The sequence below is a fragment of the Lethenteron reissneri genome, chromosome 44, assembly GCF_015708825.2.
Source record: "Lethenteron reissneri isolate LAM-NWPU_2019-01 chromosome 44, ASM1570882v1, whole genome shotgun sequence".
NCBI classification, from domain to species: domain Eukaryota; kingdom Metazoa; phylum Chordata; class Hyperoartia; order Petromyzontiformes; family Petromyzontidae; genus Lethenteron; species Lethenteron reissneri.
This window is the reverse complement of record NC_083822.1, coordinates 13,328,990-13,351,255: the sequence shown is the minus strand read 5'-3', so window position 1 is coordinate 13,351,255 and position 22,266 is coordinate 13,328,990. Positions and strand designations below refer to the sequence as shown.

The 22,266-nt window shown below is 51.7% G+C and overlaps 1 protein-coding gene across 1 annotated transcript; it reads right to left on the bottom strand.

The window, feature by feature from the left end:
• Positions 1 to 4,635: 4,635 nt before the first annotated feature.
• Positions 4,636 to 22,206, bottom strand: LOC133353472 (periodic tryptophan protein 2 homolog). The gene is made up of 21 exons (XM_061569749.1): positions 21,891 to 22,206; positions 20,038 to 20,150; positions 19,215 to 19,309; positions 18,644 to 18,743; positions 18,337 to 18,480; positions 17,832 to 17,967; positions 16,757 to 16,983; positions 15,471 to 15,614; positions 14,632 to 14,702; positions 13,363 to 13,499; positions 12,332 to 12,480; positions 11,803 to 11,950; positions 11,525 to 11,675; positions 10,962 to 11,142; positions 10,316 to 10,463; positions 9,620 to 9,728; positions 8,940 to 9,005; positions 8,127 to 8,345; positions 7,807 to 7,957; positions 6,428 to 6,502; positions 4,636 to 5,550 (listed from the first exon to the last, which is right to left on the bottom strand). The coding sequence occupies exons 1-21, from the start codon at positions 21,906 to 21,908 to the stop codon at positions 5,421 to 5,423; spliced, it is 2,712 nt and encodes a 903-aa protein (XP_061425733.1). The 5' UTR covers positions 21,909 to 22,206; the 3' UTR covers positions 4,636 to 5,420.
• Positions 22,207 to 22,266: the final 60 nt, after the last annotated feature.

Below are 22,266 nucleotides of genomic sequence, written 5' to 3'. Positions count from 1 at the left end.
CGTGCGATGCATCCTGCGATTGAGTTTGTCAACTCTCAACTCTCGGGAAGTGTTCACGCCGCTTCTCTCGCCGCGTTCACGCGCGGTGTGCCCACGTGGTGTGCCCACGTGACCACTCGACTCGCGTTATAGCGAGTGAGCACGACTCGCTATAACGCGAGTATAGGAGCGCTACTGCAGTAGACTATAGGAGTGCTACTGGAGCGCTATTATCTACGCGTTATAGCGAGTATCGGTAATGCTGGGTGGGAGCTGCTTTGTCGAAGTGGTGGTTCTGAGCTTCGGAGGTCTTTTTCAGAAACCGGCCTGGCCACAAATGACAGCTCAACGAAATGGCTCCACCATCATGTGGAAATGTACTGCAGCCAAATACTTATAAAACGAATGTTTATAAATTCGGAGGGTAAACCCGGACGACCAAGAGAAAAATCCGCGTGACAACGGGGAAAGAGGCACGCAAACTTCAAATATACAGCGGCAGGCGTCGTCAGCGTCGGGATCGAACTCGAGGCCGACCGAAACTTAATTGCTGGTTTCGGCCGATAACGAAACCAGACCGAAAGTTAAAAATGTAACTTTTTTAACTTTCGGCCGAAACCGAAACTATTCCGAAAGAGGCAATTTGCCAACATTCTAAACCGAATTCCGGTGGGCCCAGGTGCGCCTGCAGAGCGGGCGAGGTCGTCATATACATATTCACTTTAAGATGTTTTTTGTTCATGTTTTTGTTTGTTGCGGTTGCACCCGATTCAAGAGCTAAATGGCTCACAGGGCTACACCTAATACATGAACTTGAACTTCTCGCTCGGGCACTGCCACCGAGGCGCCGCCCCGAGCGAGACGCGCCACCGCCGTCGTGGGCAGATGGCGCACACGCAGGGCGGACGGAGCGATGCGGAGTCGTTATCGTTGGCAGGGGAGCGAGGGGCGAGAGACTTTGACGATCGCTTGCTGATGATGATGCTGCTGCTGATGATGCTGCTGATGATGATGATCGCGCGCGCCGACGTCAGCTTTGACGCGCCTAGTCCAAATTGCATCCCACAATTCCGCGCGGCGTGGAAGTGAAACATCAATCGCGTGTTCGTTTTAAACCGCAGTTTTCGCGACCGGCGGTCCCATAGCGTAGAGCGACATCGGCGGCGACTATAAGGGAATAAAGTTGCGTCTATACGTACCTGGGCGGGGGAGGTGATCGTGTTTTAGTGATGCGTGTGTCAAGTAAGTTAACAACGCTGTTCACGAGCACTGATGAAAGGTAACTGTGGAACACGAGAAAGGGGGTGGCCTAACACCACGCCCGGCCGCCTTTGTTTCCCCCATTGGCTGACACACACGGGCACCACGAGCTAAGTTTAGGCTGAGCCAACTTTGAGGAGGCCCAGGACTGGTTAGGATAATCGCCACCACTTTGGTGTCGGTGGCCGTGAGCGCAGGGCGCCAACCGCTGGGCCACCATTCCCCTCCAGGCACACAAACACATTTATATTTGACTCATCTACAACAAGTCACGCCTGCGATCTTCGCAACATTACAATGACATCAATGAGCTGTAATAATCCCTCTCCAAACGTGGTCAGACATCTGTCCAGCTGCTCAACATTATTTCATTCACGAAACTGTCACGAATCGTGGCATTCGTTTTGTGTTTAATTTATTTTCTTGTTGCTGCTTTTAAATATAAACACACCTCAATTATGTAGAACAGCATTATCGTTATTTGTTATTTTACACCTGAAAATAACAACGGAGTAAAGATTAATAAATTCATTAAATGTTCATCTTTCGCGCGTCTAAATTATGTAATTGACGCACGGCATCATGGGAGTCGCCTTTAGCTCCACCCTCCAATGACGTCATCGATCGAGCACTCGCAGCGGAGAGTGAAATTAATAAAATTGATAAATGTTGGGCAATTAATTACGAAAAAGTGAAGTTTATAAAGCATAGAGTTCGACGTTCTACAGAGTATATAATAACCCAATACAACCAAATCAATGACCTCATCGTTCAGATACTTTAGTGGGAAAACCCGCGTGACGTCACTACTTCCTCATAGTTGAGTGGTGAGCGGTTGGGACTGCGAGACATGGGGTCGCGGGTTCAAACCCCGCGTCATTTATATGCAACATTAATTTATATTAATTTATATTCATTAAACACTTTAAGCAATCACTGATGAGATTCACAGCACCTAGAAACCGGTATTACGGATACTGTACTAATCTCAGCTCGAGGTGGCGGAGACGATTAACATACAATACACAGCTCGATTAAACTATTTAAAACATTCAAATTACGAACGTTTAAAGTGCAATTATTTTTTTTATATTTACGTCTGTTTACATGTATTATTTTGGAATGCTTTGATGTCTGCCGGACGAGTCGCCATCGCCAAAATAAAAGACATCCGAGCCCAATGGGACTTTGATATAAAATACCGCCGCCTTGTGATTCTGAGTGTCTGGTCTCCAGCACAATGGGAGATTCGCAAACCGGTTGTGCAACCAATCCCAATACGCATGACCAATCAATCATGATCAATAACGATCATGCCACACGTCCCCGCCCACAATGGGAGATTCGCAAACCGGTTGTGCAACCAATCCCAATACGCATGACCAATCAATAATGATCAATAACGATCTCAATTGTGAAGCCAAAGCCCCGAGACTTGGAGTCAATGAGGCCAGGGAGACCGCGGGGTGGGTGGTCGGTCACAGGCAACACAGGAAGATGGTGAGATGGATTTTATTATCTTGACTTGTGTTTCTATGTTACAATCAATACATTAGGAAACCGGCAGCAGAGGTTACGCGATAATCAGCAGAGCGTCACGGTGATGTTGTTGATGAATATCGTTCGGAACGGAAAGGGTGTCGCGTGTTTTAAAATCGGAGCTAAAGATGTGTTTTTTTTACAATCTAATTTTACTCCGTGTATACCGTTCTTATTGTGTTGGGGTGACTTCAAATGTAATTGTCACGTTTTTGCATGCGCAGCAACTCTGCGACCATTTAATCGTCGTTAATGTGAGAGTTTGACTTCATTTCCCCTTTCACCTGAACGGGGGGGCTGCCACCACGTGGCCCCCCCAGGGGCTGTGTCACGTGTGAGGCGGCACCCCGAGTGGGAACCCCCCAGGGGCCACCAGCTACTGCTGCTGCTGCTGCTGGTGGGTTCCACTTTGCTTTGAACGAGGACCCCGTGCGCCACCCATCCCCCCACCCCCCGTCTTGGCATGCTGCCGGCCTTAATAGGCGCTCGCTAACAGCACTTGCCCCCGACATTGTGGAAACAAAGGCGATACGGGGGGAGGTCTTTGTAGCAATGACGAGCCGAGATCTCCTTTGCGTCGAATTCCGCTCTCCACGGACCCTCGAATCGGAACCACGCGCAGCGTCACTGTCAGTCGATTCATCTTCTTGGTTCTTTCGGTAAAGTCACGTAGAAGGGAAGCAATAAAATAATAAAAATAAAACATAATAAAATGATTCTCACGACGTTTCGACAGACGCTGTCTCCCCCGATAGACCTGGTCTTCACCTGAGGACGGCTGCTTGCGTTGTGGCCGAAACGTCGTGAGAATTATTTTGTTTTATTTTTATTATTTTATTATTTCCCTTCTACGTGACTTTACCGAAAGAACCAAGAAGATGAATCCCTGCAGTCACGAAAGCTTTAAATCGAGATGTCAATCGATTATCGTGATCTGTGACGTCATCACGCACACGTGCGTGATGACGTCACGTGATTCTCATTATTGAGTCGGGTGCGTGCTGACGTCACGTCCCAGACGTGGTTCGCACGCACACGCGTTACGATGTTGCACGATGCTACGGGCATCCCCTCGACTTGACGATTCTTAAAAAGGAAATTCGTTAATCGGAACGGCTTTAACCATTTCATTCTAAAAGAGAATCGGGGATGTATTTAGAACGGCCATCTCTACTAACCTACAAATATCCACCTGTGTTTTTACAATACAAAAATAATAGGAACGTTAACACAATTTAACAATTTTGATTTAAAGCTTTCGTGACTGCAGGGATTCATATTCTTGGTTCTTTCGGTAGAGTGACTTTACCGAAAGAACCAAGAATACAATTTATAAAACTAACGGTAACCTTTTCGGGGAACGCGCTAAAAGATTTTCTGCGCATTGGATTGAGTGGAGAGGCGATGTGGATGTGCTGCTGCTGCAGGGACACCAAGATGACGTGCGCCTCCCACGTGATTTATCTCACGGCGCGTGGCCGCAGTGAAATTTCGTTGAAATTCGATGTCGTGAATAGAAAAGTGTCCCGTAATTTGTCAGTTGCGTTTTACGTGAAACTTCGTAAACCGAACGTTTTTGCAAGGAGGGGATTAATCTGTATATCCAACACAAGTCTTGCTGGCTGGCTATTGGGAGCGCCAGTCGCTTCCAAAGGATGTGTGGACTGCTCGTTCATGTCAAAGTTGGGGAACAAACTTCTGTTTTAAAGGATCTATTTGAGTGTGGTGCTGCCCCAATGCCCATGCAGAGCAGCGACACCGTTACTGGGTGCACGCAACATTGCATCAATTGCTGCCCCCCCCAAAACCCCCCGGCAGTGTTCATAAATGACACACATTCTGGCAACGATTTTGAAATCGAGTCCTGAACAATACTTTTATTGAAAAAAAACATCCTTTACAGTTACACATTTTAGGTTTGCCACCCGTCTGTGGATTGGCATCTTGTTTCTCAGGTGGCAGGAATTGATTTGTGCATAGATCTGCTACAAGTATTATATTGAACTATATTATACTGCAGTTTTGAGAAGACCTAGGCCCGATTTGTAAACAAGCATTCAACGACGCACAAATAATTGTTGAAACAATCTTCACCATTTGAATGCAGCAACTAGACGCCATGTTTTGTTTGCTACTAAATGGAGCCGCATGGTGCGGTTGGGATGTTAACGCCCTTGCCTGGCATGCCGGAGGTCGTGGGTTCCATCAACCCTGACGCCTGCTGTATACTCGGAGTTGGCATGTCTCTCTCCCCGTGGTCGCTTGGATTTTTCTTCAGGTCCTCCAGTTTTTTACCTCCATTTTAGAATCCACGTGAATTTCCATTATTTGGCTGCTATATGCTTCCATGTCATAAGCTGCCACTTAGTTGAGCTACGATTGGTGGTCAGGTCGCTTTTGAAAATGAGCTACATAGCTCGGTGGGCCTTGTCTGGTAAAATAAAAAGGCTTTAGTTCTTTTAGAGTTCCAGGAAGTGACCACAACAATCGCTAGAAGCCCTGGATCCTCCCATGCAGATCTCTTCACCCGACACGCGTCGGCTAGGGCATGATGTGAGCAAAGGTCCGTCGCCACCTCTTTAAGCGAGCATGGCAAGGTACACCACAAATGGGGGTGCCGGTTTTGTGCCACGGGTGAAGTCCTAAATCATGAGATCGCTCAAGAGTTCATTCTCGTCCAAGTCCTCTTCTGCCACTCCTCCGTCCGGCGTCTCGGGAGTCTGCTGGGCCAGTGCGAGGACGTAGCGCATGTTGTACATGTTCCAGTCGCACCTGCAAGACAAAGATCCCCCCCCGGAGGCTTAACAGACTTGTGGGGAAAGTGCTGTTAGTAAGGATATAAGCTCGGCACTGCGCACAAAGGGGTGGGTAGAAATCCGATGGACATGCCTGGCTGCCTTTGTCTCCCTGGTGGTGATGTTTACACACTGCTGAGTTGACCAAGGGGAGGGGGCCCATGATCGGTTTAGATACTCGTCATTGGTGTTGGCTGTGAGCGGGAATAGAACTCAGGTCGTCGGGTTCGTGGTGCAGCGTGCTAACAGCTCCACGGCCACTCCCCATAAACAGACATTTACACGGCATCCCACCACCTCCCAAGGGTGTGTCGACCAACAAGATCACCTAATGTAGGGCAAGTCTCCAGCTTTCGGGAGAGGTTCTTGGTTTAGAAACTGGTGGGCAGCGCTGTGCATATGCATTATGTAGCCAACCGTGCTCATTGGAGTTGAGGGTTAAGGACGACAAACTAAACGCCAAAAGCAATTCTAAAGAAATGAGAGTTCAATCTACATTTTACACGTGCATGGTTCCAATGGATTCCTAATTTGGGAAGGAATAATTCTCCAGATGGCCACAGAAGCGCATCTGAAAGCGCGCAATGCGGTGACCGCAGTTCGTGTGCTGGTTTATGCTCCTCGACGAAATGTGTAAAGTATTGCTGTTCATTTGTGGCGAGCACTTTGTGTGTAATGTGCGCGACTAAGATGTTACGACTGCAGGTGTCTTAACCCTGAAACACAGGACAAGATGTCTCGTTCACGGTGGACCATTTAAAGAACCCATCATGTCATTTGATAGCAGTAGGCCAGGGGTGGTAGGAATCGTTCGGTTGGGCCGTGTGTGTCCAGGCGCTGTGGGGGAATCTCACAGCTTGGCGACTTCGTCATGGCGCTTCTGGGTGCTGCGCTGGAGGTTCCGGATCAGCGGCAGGATGGACGCGGAGCTGCCAGCGGAGGGAACAAGACGCCACGGCAATGCGCCATTGAGTGAGGGCATCCAGATGGTGCCAGAGCAGCCATCCACATAGTGAGCGGGCATCTGCGTTGCAAGGTGACTGGCTACCCTGCATTGCTTCTAAGTAATAATCGCAAGCATACAATAGGCACACTCTTCAAAGCAATGGTGAGGGACTTTGGCTGAAAGCAGATACTCTCGAAAATGGAGACAATGGTAAGGTTCCATACTCTTTGGTTCTTTCGGTAAAGTCACGTAGGAATAAATTAAATTTATTTGATTTTCTACCTACGCGACTTTACCGAAAGAACCAAAGAGTATGGATCCCTGCAGTCACGAAAACTTCAAATCTAGATTAATGGCAAGGTTGATTTAATAACGCTGATGCATCTCCACATTGCTCGTTTACCTAGGAGAGGCCTCGCCAAAGACTCCTTTTGAGGGGGGTCCTGCCCAGTGGTTCCCAGTAAGGGGGGGGGGGGGGGTGCAATGTTGATGATGCAGGTAATGTTTCAGCATTGGCATGTTTGGGTCAATACCCAGTTGGGTCCCATGTATTCTTAGCTGCAGAACAAACACATTCTGAAAGTGGGGAAGACCAATTCAACACTTGACACCACAGGATGCCAGACCTCACCAGAGGAGCTCGTCATTGTTTTTGTTGAATGTTCCATGGTACAAACAAACAGGTTTTGGTAAACAGGCATTCTCAGTGGCCGCCCCTCGTTTCTGGAATATCACCACAACTTGATTTACAGTCACTACCTTCACTCAATCCTCTGAAATCACTTCAAGTGCATTCCTGACAATCTGCCATTGCTGAAGCAAGTAGACATACGAATCGTTTATTATTATTCTATATAGGAGTCCTGTTGTAATGTGTGCAATGTCATGGCGATTGTGATGGTTACTCGTGTTACTTTCAATTTGTTTGCACAGGAAAACTATTTTACCAAAGGCATTTCTATTCCTTGTTTTACAATTGTATCCAATTTTATTCCTCTCTAAATGCACTATTTTGCAATATGTTTCTCTAATCTTAATGTTTACTTTAGTTAAACAATTCATTCATTAAGTAATATATTGTACATTTTTTATTTGACTTTCATTGCTGTATTTATAAGTTTTATGTGACCTGTTGCAAACGCTGTTTATTTTGTTGATAAAACCAGATTCAAGAGCTTCTTAGCTCGGAGGACAATTCGAAAGAAACGATTTAACACTGCTGGCTCATCCGCTCATTCACTTGATTGCTGCCACCCTGGGGCCTGCCATGGAGGGGGGTCCTCTCACCGAGCCTTGAGTGACGGCCCGTGCAGCAGCAGCAGCTGGTGTGCCCACAGGAGGTAGAAGTGGAGGTGGCAAGATGACTCCAGCATGACGGCAACAAAATCCAAGGTCTTGAGCACGTAGACTTCTGCTAGGGACCTGCTGACAATCTCGACTGGAGAGGAATGGGAGAGCGTGCAGGCATGGTGTTACAATGCACAAACGCCTGGTGGTCTAGCATCAGACTCCCGGAACTCCACTACCCAGCTGGGAGTGCAAGGACCCTTCACTCCAGGGGAGCGCGGGGACCCATCGTGCTGCGGGTGCGAGGAGCGGTCACTTACTGTGCGAGTGGGGGATGCTCTCCAGCACCTCCTGGATGACCTGCTTCTCATTGAGGCGGAAGCTGAGGATGAGCGCGGTGGAGAAGTTCCCGGCAGAGAGTGCCTTGCGCACGGACTGCGGCGTCACGTCCACGTCCAGGTCGAAGGGGTCAAACACGAGCCCCCTGTCGAGGGAGTAGACCAGCAGCCCCTCCGTCGTCGTGGCAGCCCATCCCTGCCCTGAGCAGCCCGTGGCAATCACAATGAGCATTGTTGTGCTGTGCCTATCTAAATTGGAAACTCATTTCTTTTCAAACTGCTTTTAGGGTTTAGTAATTGGTTGTCCTTCCACCGCACCTCCGATTTTAGTAAGTAGGCAGCGAAAGTCCGACACACACAGAACATGCAAGCATTGCTTGTTTCCAGGTTATCTACGCTTTTTAGGTCGTCAAGTGCAGCGCAGGAGGCTGGCTGCCAGAAGCGAGTGAGACAGGACCCAGTGTTGTAGGCCAAGTGGCTGAGAATAATATTTAGTGGGTGCAATTGCACACATTTATGGAATTGTAGAGCAGTAAAGTTTTTGTCCAATTATATTCCATAAGTGCCATCGGTCAACATACAAAGAACGCTGCGCTGAACAGACAGCCAGCCTTGTGGGCAGTGCCACCTTCACAGCACAATGGGTACAAATGCATGATTATTTGATTACATGGGATGGCCAGTTTAAGTCTGAAGACTTTTGTTGGGAGTCCCACATTTGGAATGCTTGGCCAGCGTCAAAGCAGGCACCATGTGTTTGTGTGGTTTCAAAAGGAGGGGAACGTTGTGTTGGACCTGTGGGGGCGAACTGCAGGGATGTGACGCGCACCTCCGGCTTGAAGTGCCGGCTGCTCATGTCTCCTGCGGGCACGAGGGACAAAGAGGACGCGTCAAAGGGCACGGCACGCACACCGCCAGGGCCGTCCAAGACTAGAACTGTGGACGCGCCCATGCCCCACTAACACCAGCGGAGGGGCCACTCGGCGCTCAACGACACGCGCGGCTGAGTGATGTCCAGTCGGCTCGACTGGCATGCTGGCATCACGACCATGCTTGGAAGGGTCAACGTGGGGTCATCACCAAACTATGCTTGCTCACAACTTTTTTTTGGGGTTGGCCCACGTTAACGAGACGTGAAACAGAGCTTCACAGCACATCGGGCTCCCCCAATATAAATACATATTCCCATCCTGTTTAGAATTTGGCCAAGTGTTGTGTGGCGTAACCCTCCACCACCACACGAATGAAACCATGACGCGGCTGTGCAGGCGTCGACGCTATGCTGGGCCGCGTTGTACGGTGCAGCAAAACGGCAACAAGCTTGCACCTTGAAACCACGCATCTCAACGTTTACATAAGAAAGAAAACGGGTAAAAGCAAAACCGGCAGTCCTAGAAACGTTGTGAACAGGATGCCCGCTGGAGGACCGTTCAAAGCACGCGGACTCGCAGGAGGAGGAGCGTTGTCGAAGTTACCTCGTCGAACGCCGGGAAGGCTGATGGCTGTTCCCTCCTCATCCCCCACACCCTCATCGATCAGCGCCAGGCTTCCAAACTCCGTCATCTTACGTCGGTCCAGGAATTGCTGTACACCAACACACAAGTCGTTACATCAGGATGCCCGCTCACATTTATATCATCCCTCATTGGTGCTCTGCCAATTATTTTACTTCCCATTCAAACAAAACTTTTAATTTGACCAGCTAAGGCACACTGAACTCTTTTTCAGAAGCGACCTGGTTACAAATGAAAGCTCAACCAAGTGGCTTATCATAGTGTGGAAATTTATAGCAGCCAAATACTCGAAACACAAGTCGATTCTAAATGTAGAAGTAAAGATCCCCACAACCACATGGAGAACATGCACTCCAAATATACAGAGGGGCTTAAACCCACAACCTGTATACCAGATGAGGTAGTTAACATTTCTCCACCATGCAGAACAGGTGCAAAACGTACCAACTCCACGCAAAAAGGTACCGTGATTAGGGGATCGAACCCAGGACTTTCTTGCTGCAAGGCAGCATGAGCATTACCGCAAGGCAGCATGAACATTACCACAAGGCAGCATGAGCATTACCACAAGGCAGCATGAGCATTACCACCGCACCGCCAACACGACACCAGAAAGCGCGTGTCCAACCGGGGGGAGCATGCGACGACGGCTCTCACCTCCATAGCATCCAGGGAGTGGTTGCAGGAGATCTCAAACTTCTTGATGAGGATTTGTTCCTGGATGTTGTAGATGCAGACAAACTTGGAGCGTCCTCCAGCCAGGATGCACTCCCCGTCGGCCGAGTAGCACAGCGTGGTGAAAGACCTGGGGCGACAGGAACGCCGCGCTGAGGTGGACGTACCTGCAACGCCGAGTGTATCTGGAGCTGCGGCAGCGTCTCCCGGCCCTTGACACGTCACAAAGGGGCAACCCCCTCCTGGTGGCAGCTGCCCCTGTGTGGCTGATGTATCGGCGCCTGGCCTGCTCAAGTCTGCTGAAGAGATGATTACTACTTCGCCTGGTATACAGGAGGTAGTGGCTTCGATCCCCATCCCGACGTCTGTATATTTTGAGTTGGCACGTTCTCCCCGTGGTCGCGTGGATTTTTCTCCGGGTACTCCGGTTTCTCCCTCCACATTTAGAATCGGCGTCCGTTGAGAGTATTTGGCTGCTATACATTTCCACGCGACGATAAGCCATTTAGTAGAGCTATCATTAGTGATGGCCGGGTCGCTTCTGAAAAAGAGCTATTCAGTAGCTCAAGTGGGCCTGCCTCCCCTGGTACAAAACCGTAACAAAAAACAAGTTTTATTTGCGACTCACTTCCCCTTGGCGGTGTGCTTGGCGGTGACGAGGTCGAGGTCCCGGCGCCCCATGACCAGGTCGTGGCGCCCCTCGATGGAGCCGGTCTGCGTGGCCTGGTGCGGGTCCCAAAACGAGATGTGGCCGTCCAGCGTGGCGACGGCGATCTGCTTGCCGTCCGGCCGGAACACCACGGCCAGGGCTGCGGTGGCAGGCACAGCGGCGCGCAGCTAAACGTCAAGCGCCTACCGGCTGGCACTGCCGCCGCCGTACCTCCAATTAGCACGGTTGGCTACGTACGGTGCGCGAAAGATGTTCGACGCACACGCAAGCAGCAAGACCACCAGCCACAGGCTCAACCCGGAAGCGTCGTGGCCTTTGGTCAGTCGACTCGATCAGTGGCTAGATGTTATCTCCCTCGCCTGGTATACAGGCGGTCGTGGGTTTGATCCTGACCGTGACTATGCGAGGAGCGGCGAGTGGGGGCATTGAGGGCAATAGTGAGCGGAGCAGTAAAGGGAGCAGTGAAGGGAGCAGTGAGCGGGGCGGTGAGTGGAGCGTTGGGGCGGTGAGGCGAGCGGTACCGTCCGAGTTGAGCTGGATGGTCTCCCGGTTGCCCTTGTTCTCGAACACGTCCCAGACGCGCACCGTGCGGTCCCACGAGCAGCTGGCCAGCAGGGCCTGTCCGGGGCTAAAGCTGAGGCCACTCACCGGCCCCTCGTGACCGGCCAGCACCTGCGCGCGAGACAAAGAGACCCCCCCGTGTAGCCTCGACAGACCGCTGGGGCGAGTGCCGCGCGTTAACGGTGGCTCCTGCGTACCAGGCACCCACGGTGGCAGGGAGCGGTGAGCGGAAACAAACCTCCAGCAGGCGTCCGGTCTGCATGGACCACACGTAGACCTCGAAGTGGTCGGAGGATCCGGCGCACACCACCTCCCCGCTCGAGTCCACCGCCACGCTGCAGAACTGCGCCGGACGCGGCGACGTGAACGTCCGGAAGTTGCGGTACCTGTGGGACGCCGGGCCGGCGAGGTGTTAACGACCTCGCTTGGTATGCAGGAGCTCGTGGGCTCCATCCCGACCCTGATGATGCTGCTGTATATCTCGAGTCTGGTATTCTCTCTCTCCCCTTCTCTCCCCGTGGTGGTTGTGAGGATTTTTTCTCCGGGTCCTCCGGTTTTTCCCTTCCACATTTAGAATTGATGTGCGTTGAGCATATTTGGCTGCCGATAGAAATGTCCACGTTATGACAAGCCATTTCGTTGAGTTATCATTTGTGGCCAGGTCTGAAAAAAGAGCTAAACAGTCCAGTGGGTTTTAGCTGGTAAAATAAAAATTTAGTTTAGTTTAAGTCTCGCGTCCGGCCATGGGAATGTGGAACTTGCGCCACCTGTGCAGGTCGAAGGCTCGGACGGTGCCATCCAGGGAGGCGGAGAGCACCACGAAGCCGGTGCTGGTGAAGGTGACGCCCGTGATGGAGCTGCTGTGGTCGCTGAAGGTGACGAAGCAGAAGCCGCTGCTGGTGTTCCACAACTTCACCTGCAGCACGCACACCACCACCACCACACGCACACCACCACCACCACACGCACACCACCACCACCACACGCACACCACCACCACCACACGCACACCACCACCACCACACGCACACCACCACACGCACACCACGCACACACCACCACCACCACCACCGACCTCACGTTATTATCATATCATTATAGGATTTTATAATAATTATCATTATGGCGGCTAGGAGATGTTAACTACTTCACCTGGTATACAGGAGGTCATGGATTCAATCCTGACGCCTGTTGTATATTTAGAGTTTGCGTTTCTCTCCCCTCCCGTGGTCGTGTGGATTTTTCTCCGGGTCTTCTGGTTTTTCCCTCCACATTTAGAATCAACATCACGCGTTAAGAGTATTTGGCTGCTATAATATTTCACGTGATGAGCCACTTCTCGTTGAGCTATCATTTGTGACAGCCAGGTCGCTTCTAAAAAGAGCTACATAGATAGCTCAGTGGGCCTTACCTTATTAATTTACCTAAAATAAAATAATGAATTATTCTTCTTGTTTACCAAGGAGAATCTCACTCCGAGTCTCAAGAAGTATTTTCAGGAGGGGACTGCCCAACGTTCGCAATGGGGCCGATGGTGCCCCTGCTGCTGTGTGTTGCCTTGCTGTGGTCTGGGATGGCTCTTGCTGTTGTTTTGCTGCCTTGCCCAAAAGTCTAAACACACATCCTGATTCTGACTCTCCGGCGGCGTCTTTGTTTATCACTGATTTACGCCGTCTCGATAATCGTCGTTGCACCTTTCTCAGGAACGTCCCCCTCCCTCCACCACCCCACCCTCCGTCACCCCCCCCGAACGTAACCCGGCGCCACTGTGGCAAACCAAACGGAGCGGATGCGTCACCTTGCCGTCATCTCCGCCCGTCGCCATGTGCTGCCCATCGGGCGAGTAGCTCACGCACGCCATGCTGTTGTAGTGGCCCTGCTGCTTCATGACGTACGACTCGCTCTGCCATTCCCACACCAACAGCTGCCCGTAGCCTGCACCACAGCAAAACAACGACAAACATCACCCCAACACCATACAGCCTTGAACACGGTGGAGAAACGTAGTATGTTGAACTTCTATTCTATTTCAGATTGAAATAGTGCTCTTTTCAGGGAGATTTACAATACCATACGTAGCCAACTGTACTAGTAAAAGGACAACAAACTAAACACAAAGCCGTTCTCAAGAAATGTTAACTACCTCGCCTGGTATACAGGAGGATTTGATCCCGACCCTGACGATGGATTTTTCTCCTGGGTCGTGAATTTTTCTCTCAGTCCTCCGGCTTTTCCCTCCACATTTAGAATAGACATCACGCGTTTAGAGTATTTGGCTGCTAAAATGTTCACGTGATAAGCAACTTCGTTGAGCTATCATTTGTGGCCAGGTTGCTTCTGAACAAGAGCTGTATAGCTGAGTGGGCCTTACCTGGTAAAAGAAAACAATAGTTTTAGTTTTAACAGACTTTGGGTAGCAAGTGCTGCTAGCGAGGAACACCTATGAAGGCTGGCACAGTGGCACACAAGGGGGTGGGTGGCCAGCACCATGCAAAATGGTGAACACAGAGTAGAATGACGTAGTTGGCAGCAGGGGCGTGCTGCAACAAGGGTTGAGGAACGAGTGACAGCAGCAGAGGGGCACGTGGAGATCACGGGAGGGCGACAGGGGAGGGACGGGAAGCAGTGGAGGAGAAGAGGTGAGTGTTGAGTCTATGGGTAGCAGTGCTGAGTCTATCTTTCAGTGCTGAGTCTATGGGTAGCAGTGCTGAGTCTATGGGTAGCAGTGCTGAGTCTATGGGTAACAGTGCTGAGTCTATGGGTAGCAGTGCTGAGTCTATTCTGCAGTGCTGAGTCTATGGGTAGCAGTGCTGAGGCTATGGGTAGCAGTGTTGAGTCTATGGGTAGTGCTGAGTCTATGGGTAGCAGTGCTGAGTCTATGGGTAGCAGTGCTGCTCAATGTGCAGGGGAAATTGATTCCAGTGGAGGGCTGCAAGGAGGGAGAAGGACCGAACAGGGAGGTGGAGGAGGGACGGAGAGAAGATTGTGAACGAAGAGGACGAGAGGAGGAGGAGATCTACGAAGCCAGACGGCAGCAGTGCCGCAAGGACGGCGAACACCGACTCACCTGTACAGCCAAAAGCGATCCAGTCGCCCGTGTTGTTGATGCAAACCGACGAGATCGATTGGTCCGAAATGCTGCAGGAAAAGGGAGAGAATTTACACGGGAAGGGTTCGCGCTGCGGTCATCCCAAAAACGTTTCAACACCGATTCATCTGGCACGCAAGCGACGCGCGCGATGGTCGCGCGTCGTGCGAGCACGCAGCGTCGCTGCGCCCCGGCGTTCGTGGCGCAGTCAACATTCATCGCACTGGGACGCGAGGGTCGGCGGATCACGGAAGTGTGTGAGACTCCCAACCCTGCCGGGGCGGCAAGGTAAACTAAACTAGACGCAGTGCAGCGCGGAGTAGGAGGCTTTCGCGACCAATATCATCAGTAAGAAGTTTTTTTTGGGTTAGATCGCGTAAATATATAAATGTGTCGTTAAACCCGCCACCACCCGACAAAGCCAACTCGTAAGGGTTGTCACGTAAACAGAACGTGCCAATTCGTCACGAGTACAACACACCGGTGTGTTGGAGAGCCAAGCCACAAAATGTACAACTTTTTATTTTAGAGCGTCGCCTACCCCTACTGCGAATGTAATTGGCAGGACCCTCCACAAAGAAAAGTCTTGAGACTTTATTATATTTTCCTAGGTAAGGCCCACTGAGCTGTGTAGCTCTTTTGCAAAAGTGACCTGGCCACAAATGACAGCTCAATCAAGTGGCTTATCATCATGTGGAAATGTACAGCAGCCAGATACTCCTGAAGGCATGCTGATTATGTGGAGGGGAAAACCAGAGGACCAGGAGAAAAATCCACCACCAGGTGAGCTTAAAGATGTCGAGAGGCCGATGTCTCACCTGAGAGAGTGGATGAGGTTGAAGTCGGGCAGCTCGTGGATGTGGAACACTCCGGAGGCGAAGGCCGAGACGAGGATCTGCGTGGCCTTGTGGTAGTCGGCGGCGGTGAGGCAGTTGAAGTCTCCGTCTTTGTTGAAGAAGTACCTGCAGGGACGAGGTGCCACCACCACTTCAGCGATGCTGACGGACACACTCCACTAAAATAACTCAACTAAACTACCTCACCTAAATTTCGATTTAAAGCTTTCATGACTGCAGGGATTCATCTTCTTGGTTCTTTCGGTAAAGTCACGTAGAAGGAAAATAATAAAATAATAAAAATAAAACATAATAAAATACAATTCTCACGACGTTTCGGCCACAACGCAAGCAGCCGTCCTCAGGTGAAGAACAGGTCTGTCGGAAAGACAGCGTCACCTAACTCAACTCGCCTCAACTAAAACTAGCGAACTAAACTAACTCAACTAAACTTGTATTTTGACCAGGTGAGGCCCACTGATCTATGCAGATCTTTTTTAGAGCGACCTGGCCATCACCAATGATGGTTCAACGAAGCGGCTTATCGTCGTCTAGAAATGTACAGCAGCCGAATACTCTAAACGTGCGATGTTGATTCTAAACGTGGAGGGGGAAAATCGCGACCACCACGGCAAGAGAGATAGACGCAAACTCCACATATACAGCAGGCGTCAGGGTCGGGATCGAACCCACGACCTCCTGCATAGCAGGCGAGGTAGTTAACATCTCGCCACTGCGCACCTGGACCACAGTCTGCTCTCTGTGGAGGCAACAAGTCGATTGGTCTGGCGACAAAGTGGCAACGCTCGTGCCTCACAGCAGGAAGGGCTTGGGTTTAATTCCCCACTCGGCTGCCTTTCTGGTGCACAAGCACGATAATAAGGGGATCTGTGAAACTGCTTCCGTGCTCGACCGTCGCTCGACATAGCGCGGTGCCGTCACGCGACAATGCCGGACGACAGCCGCGTTCGCTTCTTTTCAACCTCCAGTAATCGTCGGACTCGAAAAAAACGTACGCTGGCGATCTATCAAATGAACGTACTGGCGGTACACAACACTCCTCCAACAACCAAACACACACAAACCACGTGGTTGGACAGATCTTTCTCATTCCCAGTACCACACCTCTGGAACAACCTCCCTGAAACAATCGGCACACTCCGACTCCGTCACCACCACACTTACAACTCAACACCACAGCTCGTCACACTTGCACACAACAACAACAACAACTCACAGATACAACTTGCGCGTCACTCGCCACTCACTTGAACTTCTGTTTGTAGTGGACCTTGTATTGGGCAACTTCAGTCTCCACTTTCCCGTGAATCACTTCGCCGGCCTTCTCCCCCTCGCCGTCGCCGCAGGGAACTTCCCGCTCCTCCTCCTCCGCCGCCGCCTCCTCCGGGGCCTTCGCCACCCGAGGCCTGAGGCCCGTCAGCGGAGTGTCGCACTCCCACACGCACAGCGCGGCATCCCGACTCAGCGTGTAAATCTGAGAAAGCGCCAACACACGAACACGTGGACACGTGGAACAGGCCAACACAGGAGCACGCGCGCTCTCTCTCTCTCTCAACAGTTTATCCAGCAAAGCCTCGCATAGTAGGGCGCAGCGGTGGCGAGATGTTACCTTCCTGGCCTGGTATATCAGAGGTCGTGGGTTCGATCCCGATCTTGACACCTGCTGAATATTCGGAGTTTGCGTGCTCTCCTCGTGGTCCGTGTAATTTTCTCCAGCTCCTCCGGTTTTTCCCTCCACGCTTATAATCAACGTGCTTTTAGAGTATTTGACTGCTATAAATGTCCACGTGGTAAGCCATTTCGTTGAGCTATAATTTGTGATAGCCCAGTCGTTTCTATATCGTCTCAAGATTGTATTTTAGGAGGGTCCTGCCAAATATATAATTACATTGTAATCCCAATTCAGTAATTTGCAGGTATTTGTTCAGCGTTAGGATGTTGCTACGTTGTATGTGATTTTGTTTTCTTGTGGCTATGGGAGGAAACCGCCCATTCACAACAGGGGGTAGAACACCCAAACTCCACGCAGAAAGGTGCCCGGGGTTCGGATTGAACCCAGGTGGGGGGCTCCTTGCCACGAGACTCCGCTGGCACCCACACGTCACTGTCACGGCCGAGCCGATGGACAACGGCACGAATCAAACGGCACGAGCAGCGACCCAGCGATGCCCGAGTGCAGCCCGCGGGGCTGCCACCACCCACCAGGCTTACCTGCCCGCCCACGAGCTAGTCCGTCAGCCGCACCACCCCACCCCCCACACCTGGGCGGTGCCCTCCCCCTCTCCGCCCACCGCAAGCGAGCCAAGGCAGGCGCGCACGTACGTCTAGGGAGTTCTGCCTGAAGAAGCACGCGACGATGGCGTCCCTGTGGCCCCCGAGGGCGTAGAAGACCAGGTTCTGCCAGCGCTCGACTCCAAACACCCACGTGGACATGTCCTTGCTGCCCACCGAGAAGCACCTGGGGGGGGGGGGGGGTGGAGACGCGCGTGGTGCTGTCACAAAGACGGAGAGAGGCTCTCGCGACCGAAACCACGCGAGATCGCGCTGCCAGATCTCACTCGCTGGCGCGGGCAGTCGCCCACCGCGTCGGCCTTCTCGCGCTACGACTACCACCACGACCACTACTAAAGGCCACCAGGGGCCGCCAGTGGCCCGCTGGGGCCTTCAATGAACAACGCTGTCCTGGAGGAATCCGATGAGCTATAAAGCTCTTTTTCACAGCTGTCCAGTAGATCTCCAGGCAGCACCCAGCATCGTGCGGAGCGAACACGGAAGCGCACGCACGGTAGCGATGGGCGGTGCGCGCAATGCGGGGCTGTGAGCTCACCTGGAATCGTCCGTCCAGTCGATGCACGTGGTCTCGTCGTACGGCCCAAAGAAGGTTTTGTCCAGCACGAACGGGTTGAACTCCCGCACGAGGCCGGGTGCGTGATAAAGCATCGCCACCTTGTCTTTGGTCACGACAAACTTCCTGCAAAATCAGCGTTCGTCAAGAGTCACAAAATCACAAACTATTTTTTATTTTACGAGGTAAGGCCCACTGAGCCTTCTCATAACCCCGCGACCTCCCACGAGGGGGGTCAGCTTCCCCGACAAGGTGGAGTGGGGGGGGGGGTGTGTTGGTGGCAACTCACCGCCCGTCCGGAGAGAACTTGATGCTGTGCACCGGCTTGTTGAAGTGGAAGTGGTGCAGCACCGACTTGCCGATCATGCTCACGAGCACCGCGGCACCCTCTGCAACAGGGAACCCCCCCCCCCCCACGGCATCAACGCTCGCATTCTCAAGAGGCAACAATCAGCTCGGCAAAAGCGTACGTGGTGGTGTATATCATCGGATTTTCTTTCGATTAGTTTTTCTTCCGACACCGGAAGAAAACTAAAATACAATAACTTTATCGGTACCGAGGCTCCCCCCAAGGCCACGCGGGAGGGCGTGTGGCACAGTTTGGCAGCCGGCTGTCGTAGAGTGCGGCGGTCGTGTCAGCTACGATTCTCTGCCGTGAGTAACGACGTCTTTAAAAACAATGCTACAATGAGCCGCTTGCGCGTTTCCCGAGATTCAGAGGTGAACAGGGACACCCATCCTGCAGTCGTCTCGGAACGGGAAAGGGTTAATATCTCGGGGCAAGCAGCTTATAATCACACGAAGGGCGGATGTTAACGAGCACGGCTCGCAGAGCCGGGGACGCCGTGGGAAGACCGCACCTTCGTCAATGAGGATGGCCAGGCTCATGTCTCGAGAGAGGCCCACACAGCTGATGTTGACCCTCGTCGCCACAGGCAGGGTCTCCGACTTGTTACTGTTGCGTACACACACAAAGACAAAGATCACCCGTGTAGCGTTAACAGCCTGTTGGGGACAAGTGCTGATAGTGAGTACCTATGAAGACTGGTACAGGGGCACACAAGGGGTGGTGGCCAGTACCACCCCCAAAAACCTTCGTCTCCCCACTGGCGATGTTTACGCACTGCACCAGGTACTCATTTGAGGCCGAGTCGACCAAGGAGAGGCCCAGGACCAGTTCTGATACTCGTCACTGGTGTTGGTGACCATGAGTTGAAATCAAACTCAGGTTGCTGGGTTCGTAGCGCAGAGCGCCAACCATTGCACAACCGCTTTCCACCACCGTTGTGTAGAAACACAAACACATTCATCATTTTAAATAATGAGTAGGAAACACATAGCGCAAGGTGGTCTCCACCCATTGTCTGAAATGAAGCAATGTGGAACTCCATGAAGATTGCAACGCTGGAAAATACACACTGTAAATGTAACAATGATGATGGGTGAGCTTTGCTAAACACTTTAGGTTATAAATTCATCAGCACTGGTTCACCACGAGACAACGCATGACCCAATTCGACCTTGTGTGTCTCGTCAGCAGTCAGGGTATCGCTTAAATGAATGCTGGCGAACTGGCAGACCGCTTGTAAACAACAAGAGCCCTCTCGGGACATGGCTTGGAGTGTGACGCTAAACCCTTGTAACACCGAGAGCGGGCATCGCTGCCCACGTGGCGGCACTCACTTTTTGAGGTCGAAGAGCGTGATGCGGTTCCCCACGGGGCTGACCACGCTGTTGCCATCGGGAGAGAAGGCGAGGTTTCCGCGACGGTACACGGTGCCCAGCAGGTTCGAAAACTGCGGAGCAAAGGCACAGGCACGAACCTTAGCAGACACTCGCTCACCGACGACGCACACGCTCGCGCGCATTGCCGCGATGGCTAGGAGATTTCATCTCTCTCGCTTGGTATGCAGGAGGTCGTGGGTTCGATCCCGACCCTCACAATGCCTGTATATTTGGAGTTTGCGTGTTCGTTCTCTCCGTGATCGCGTTGATTTTTCTCCGAATTCTCCGGGTTTTCCCTCGACATTTAGAATTTGGCTGCTATACATTTCCACGTGATAAGCAACTTGGCTGAGCTATCATTTGTGGGCAGGTCACTTCTGAAAAAACAAGAGCTATATCGCTCAGTGGGTCTTAGCTGGTAAAATAAAAGTTGAGTTTAATCTAGTCGTGTTGTATGTATGTTGGAGGTGCGGGGAAAGACAACTAAACACAAAGAGCAGTTCTAAAGAAATTAGTTTTCAATTTAGTGTTTTTTTTTTTATATCGGAAGAGCATTTTAATTACACATCCACCACATAATCGTGGCAGAATGGTTGATGAAGCATTCCATGATTGAGACATTTTAATGCGTGTGTGTAAACAGTAATGGGTGCATTTCGCCGAGATGTTCACGCAGCCTCAACTATGGCCCATACATGAAACCACTGTGCCCTGGGCTCCTTTAACGGAGGAGGAACAGCAAGACTACACATGCCGCTCTCTCTCTGCTGAAGCCCTCGCTCTGGTCGAGGCGAGCAGCAGACCTCGACATTTGGTTCCTGAACAAACTGAGATTCGCAAGAAAACGAGAGAGACGATTTCGCGCCAATGATTGGTGCTGCTTTGAAAGTTACACGGAGGCAGAGAGATGCGCATGTGGATGAGAGAACAAATGCAGCCTGGACAAGTCATGTTGACGGGTTTGAACAGGACAACACTGCAGACGGGGGCGTGGGCTGGCGGCCAAGACGAACGACGGAGTCGCAGCTCAAGGAGGGGACGACGGAGCGATGAAGTCAGCTGTTGCAACATGCAAGGTGGACTTTGAAGTCGCACGAGCGTGAGCAATGGTTGCTGTACCTTTACGTAGTTGCTATTTCTAGTTTTAGCGACCCGGGTTACTATTCAAAATGAGACGATAGTCCTGGTGTCTTTAAGTTCTCACCTGGTTACTGAACGTGAATCTACTGCTGTTGATTATGACGGTGGTGATAATTACAAGGCTACAACTCCCAAGTCACAATCACACAGTGCCGTCCGTATTGACGTCAAAATCAGAATATAAACTGCAGCAGGAGAATCCGACGAGCTTTCAAGCTACTTTCACATGTTTCCAGTAGGGGCGGATCAGGACGTGACAACAGCACAAACACACGATAGGAGATCGAAGCATAGTAAAGGTAACCAAATCACTTAAAATTATTTAGATAAATATTTGTTTTAATCTTACCAGGTAAAGCTCACTGAGCTATTAGCTTCTTTTTCAGAAGCGACCTGGCCGCAAATAATAGCTTAAGAAAGTGGCTCATCATCACGTGGACATTTTATAGCAGCCAAATCATCTAAATGCAGCTGCCCCTCTGCAGAGACCGGCTGAGTGCGCCTCCAAATCCTCTCTCGTGAGACGGGGCGAAGAGGAGAAGACGCCAGAGGAGAGAGCCTGAGGACGAGAAGGACGAGACGGGCCGACAGAGCAAAGGAGACCGCGCTCCGTGCACGGTGGCACGGAGCGGACGACGCTCGGTGAGAACACCGCTCGCGATGGAACGAACCCTGAAGTTGAACTTCATGACGGCGGAGCGCTGCGCGGAACGCGAGCCGCGAACAGGAGCCGGGGGGAGCCACGGGGGGGGGAGAGCCTGGAAGACGTGGAGCTACGTGGAGCCGCGGTGTGGAGCCGCAGCGTGGAGCACGTGGCCGTACTAACACGTGCTTCCGGGTTAACGCGCCCGCGAGGGGTAAACCCGCGGCGATAACTTCCGGTTCACCCCCCCCTCTCCAACCCCCCCCTCACATCCCCCGTTCCGCTTCCGCCTGTGTGCGTGTCGACCCTTGACCCCGCGCGTCTCCTTCCGCCTGCGTGCGTGTCGACCCTTGACCCCGCGCGTCTCCTTCCGCCTGTGTGCGTGTCGACCCTTGACCCCGCGC

What these genes read in the sequence shown, in the direction of transcription:
- LOC133353472 (XM_061569749.1), bottom strand. An exon ending in CCTGCAGTTCGCCCCCACAG is followed by an intron (nt 8,346 to 8,939) that starts GTCCAACACAAC and finishes CGGGCTGCTCAG; the next exon opens with GGCAGGGATGGGCTGCCACG. An exon ending in GGGCCGTCACTCAAGGCTCG is followed by an intron (nt 6,503 to 7,806) that starts GTGAGAGGACCC and finishes CTCCGCTGGCAG; the next exon opens with CTCCGCGTCCATCCTGCCGC.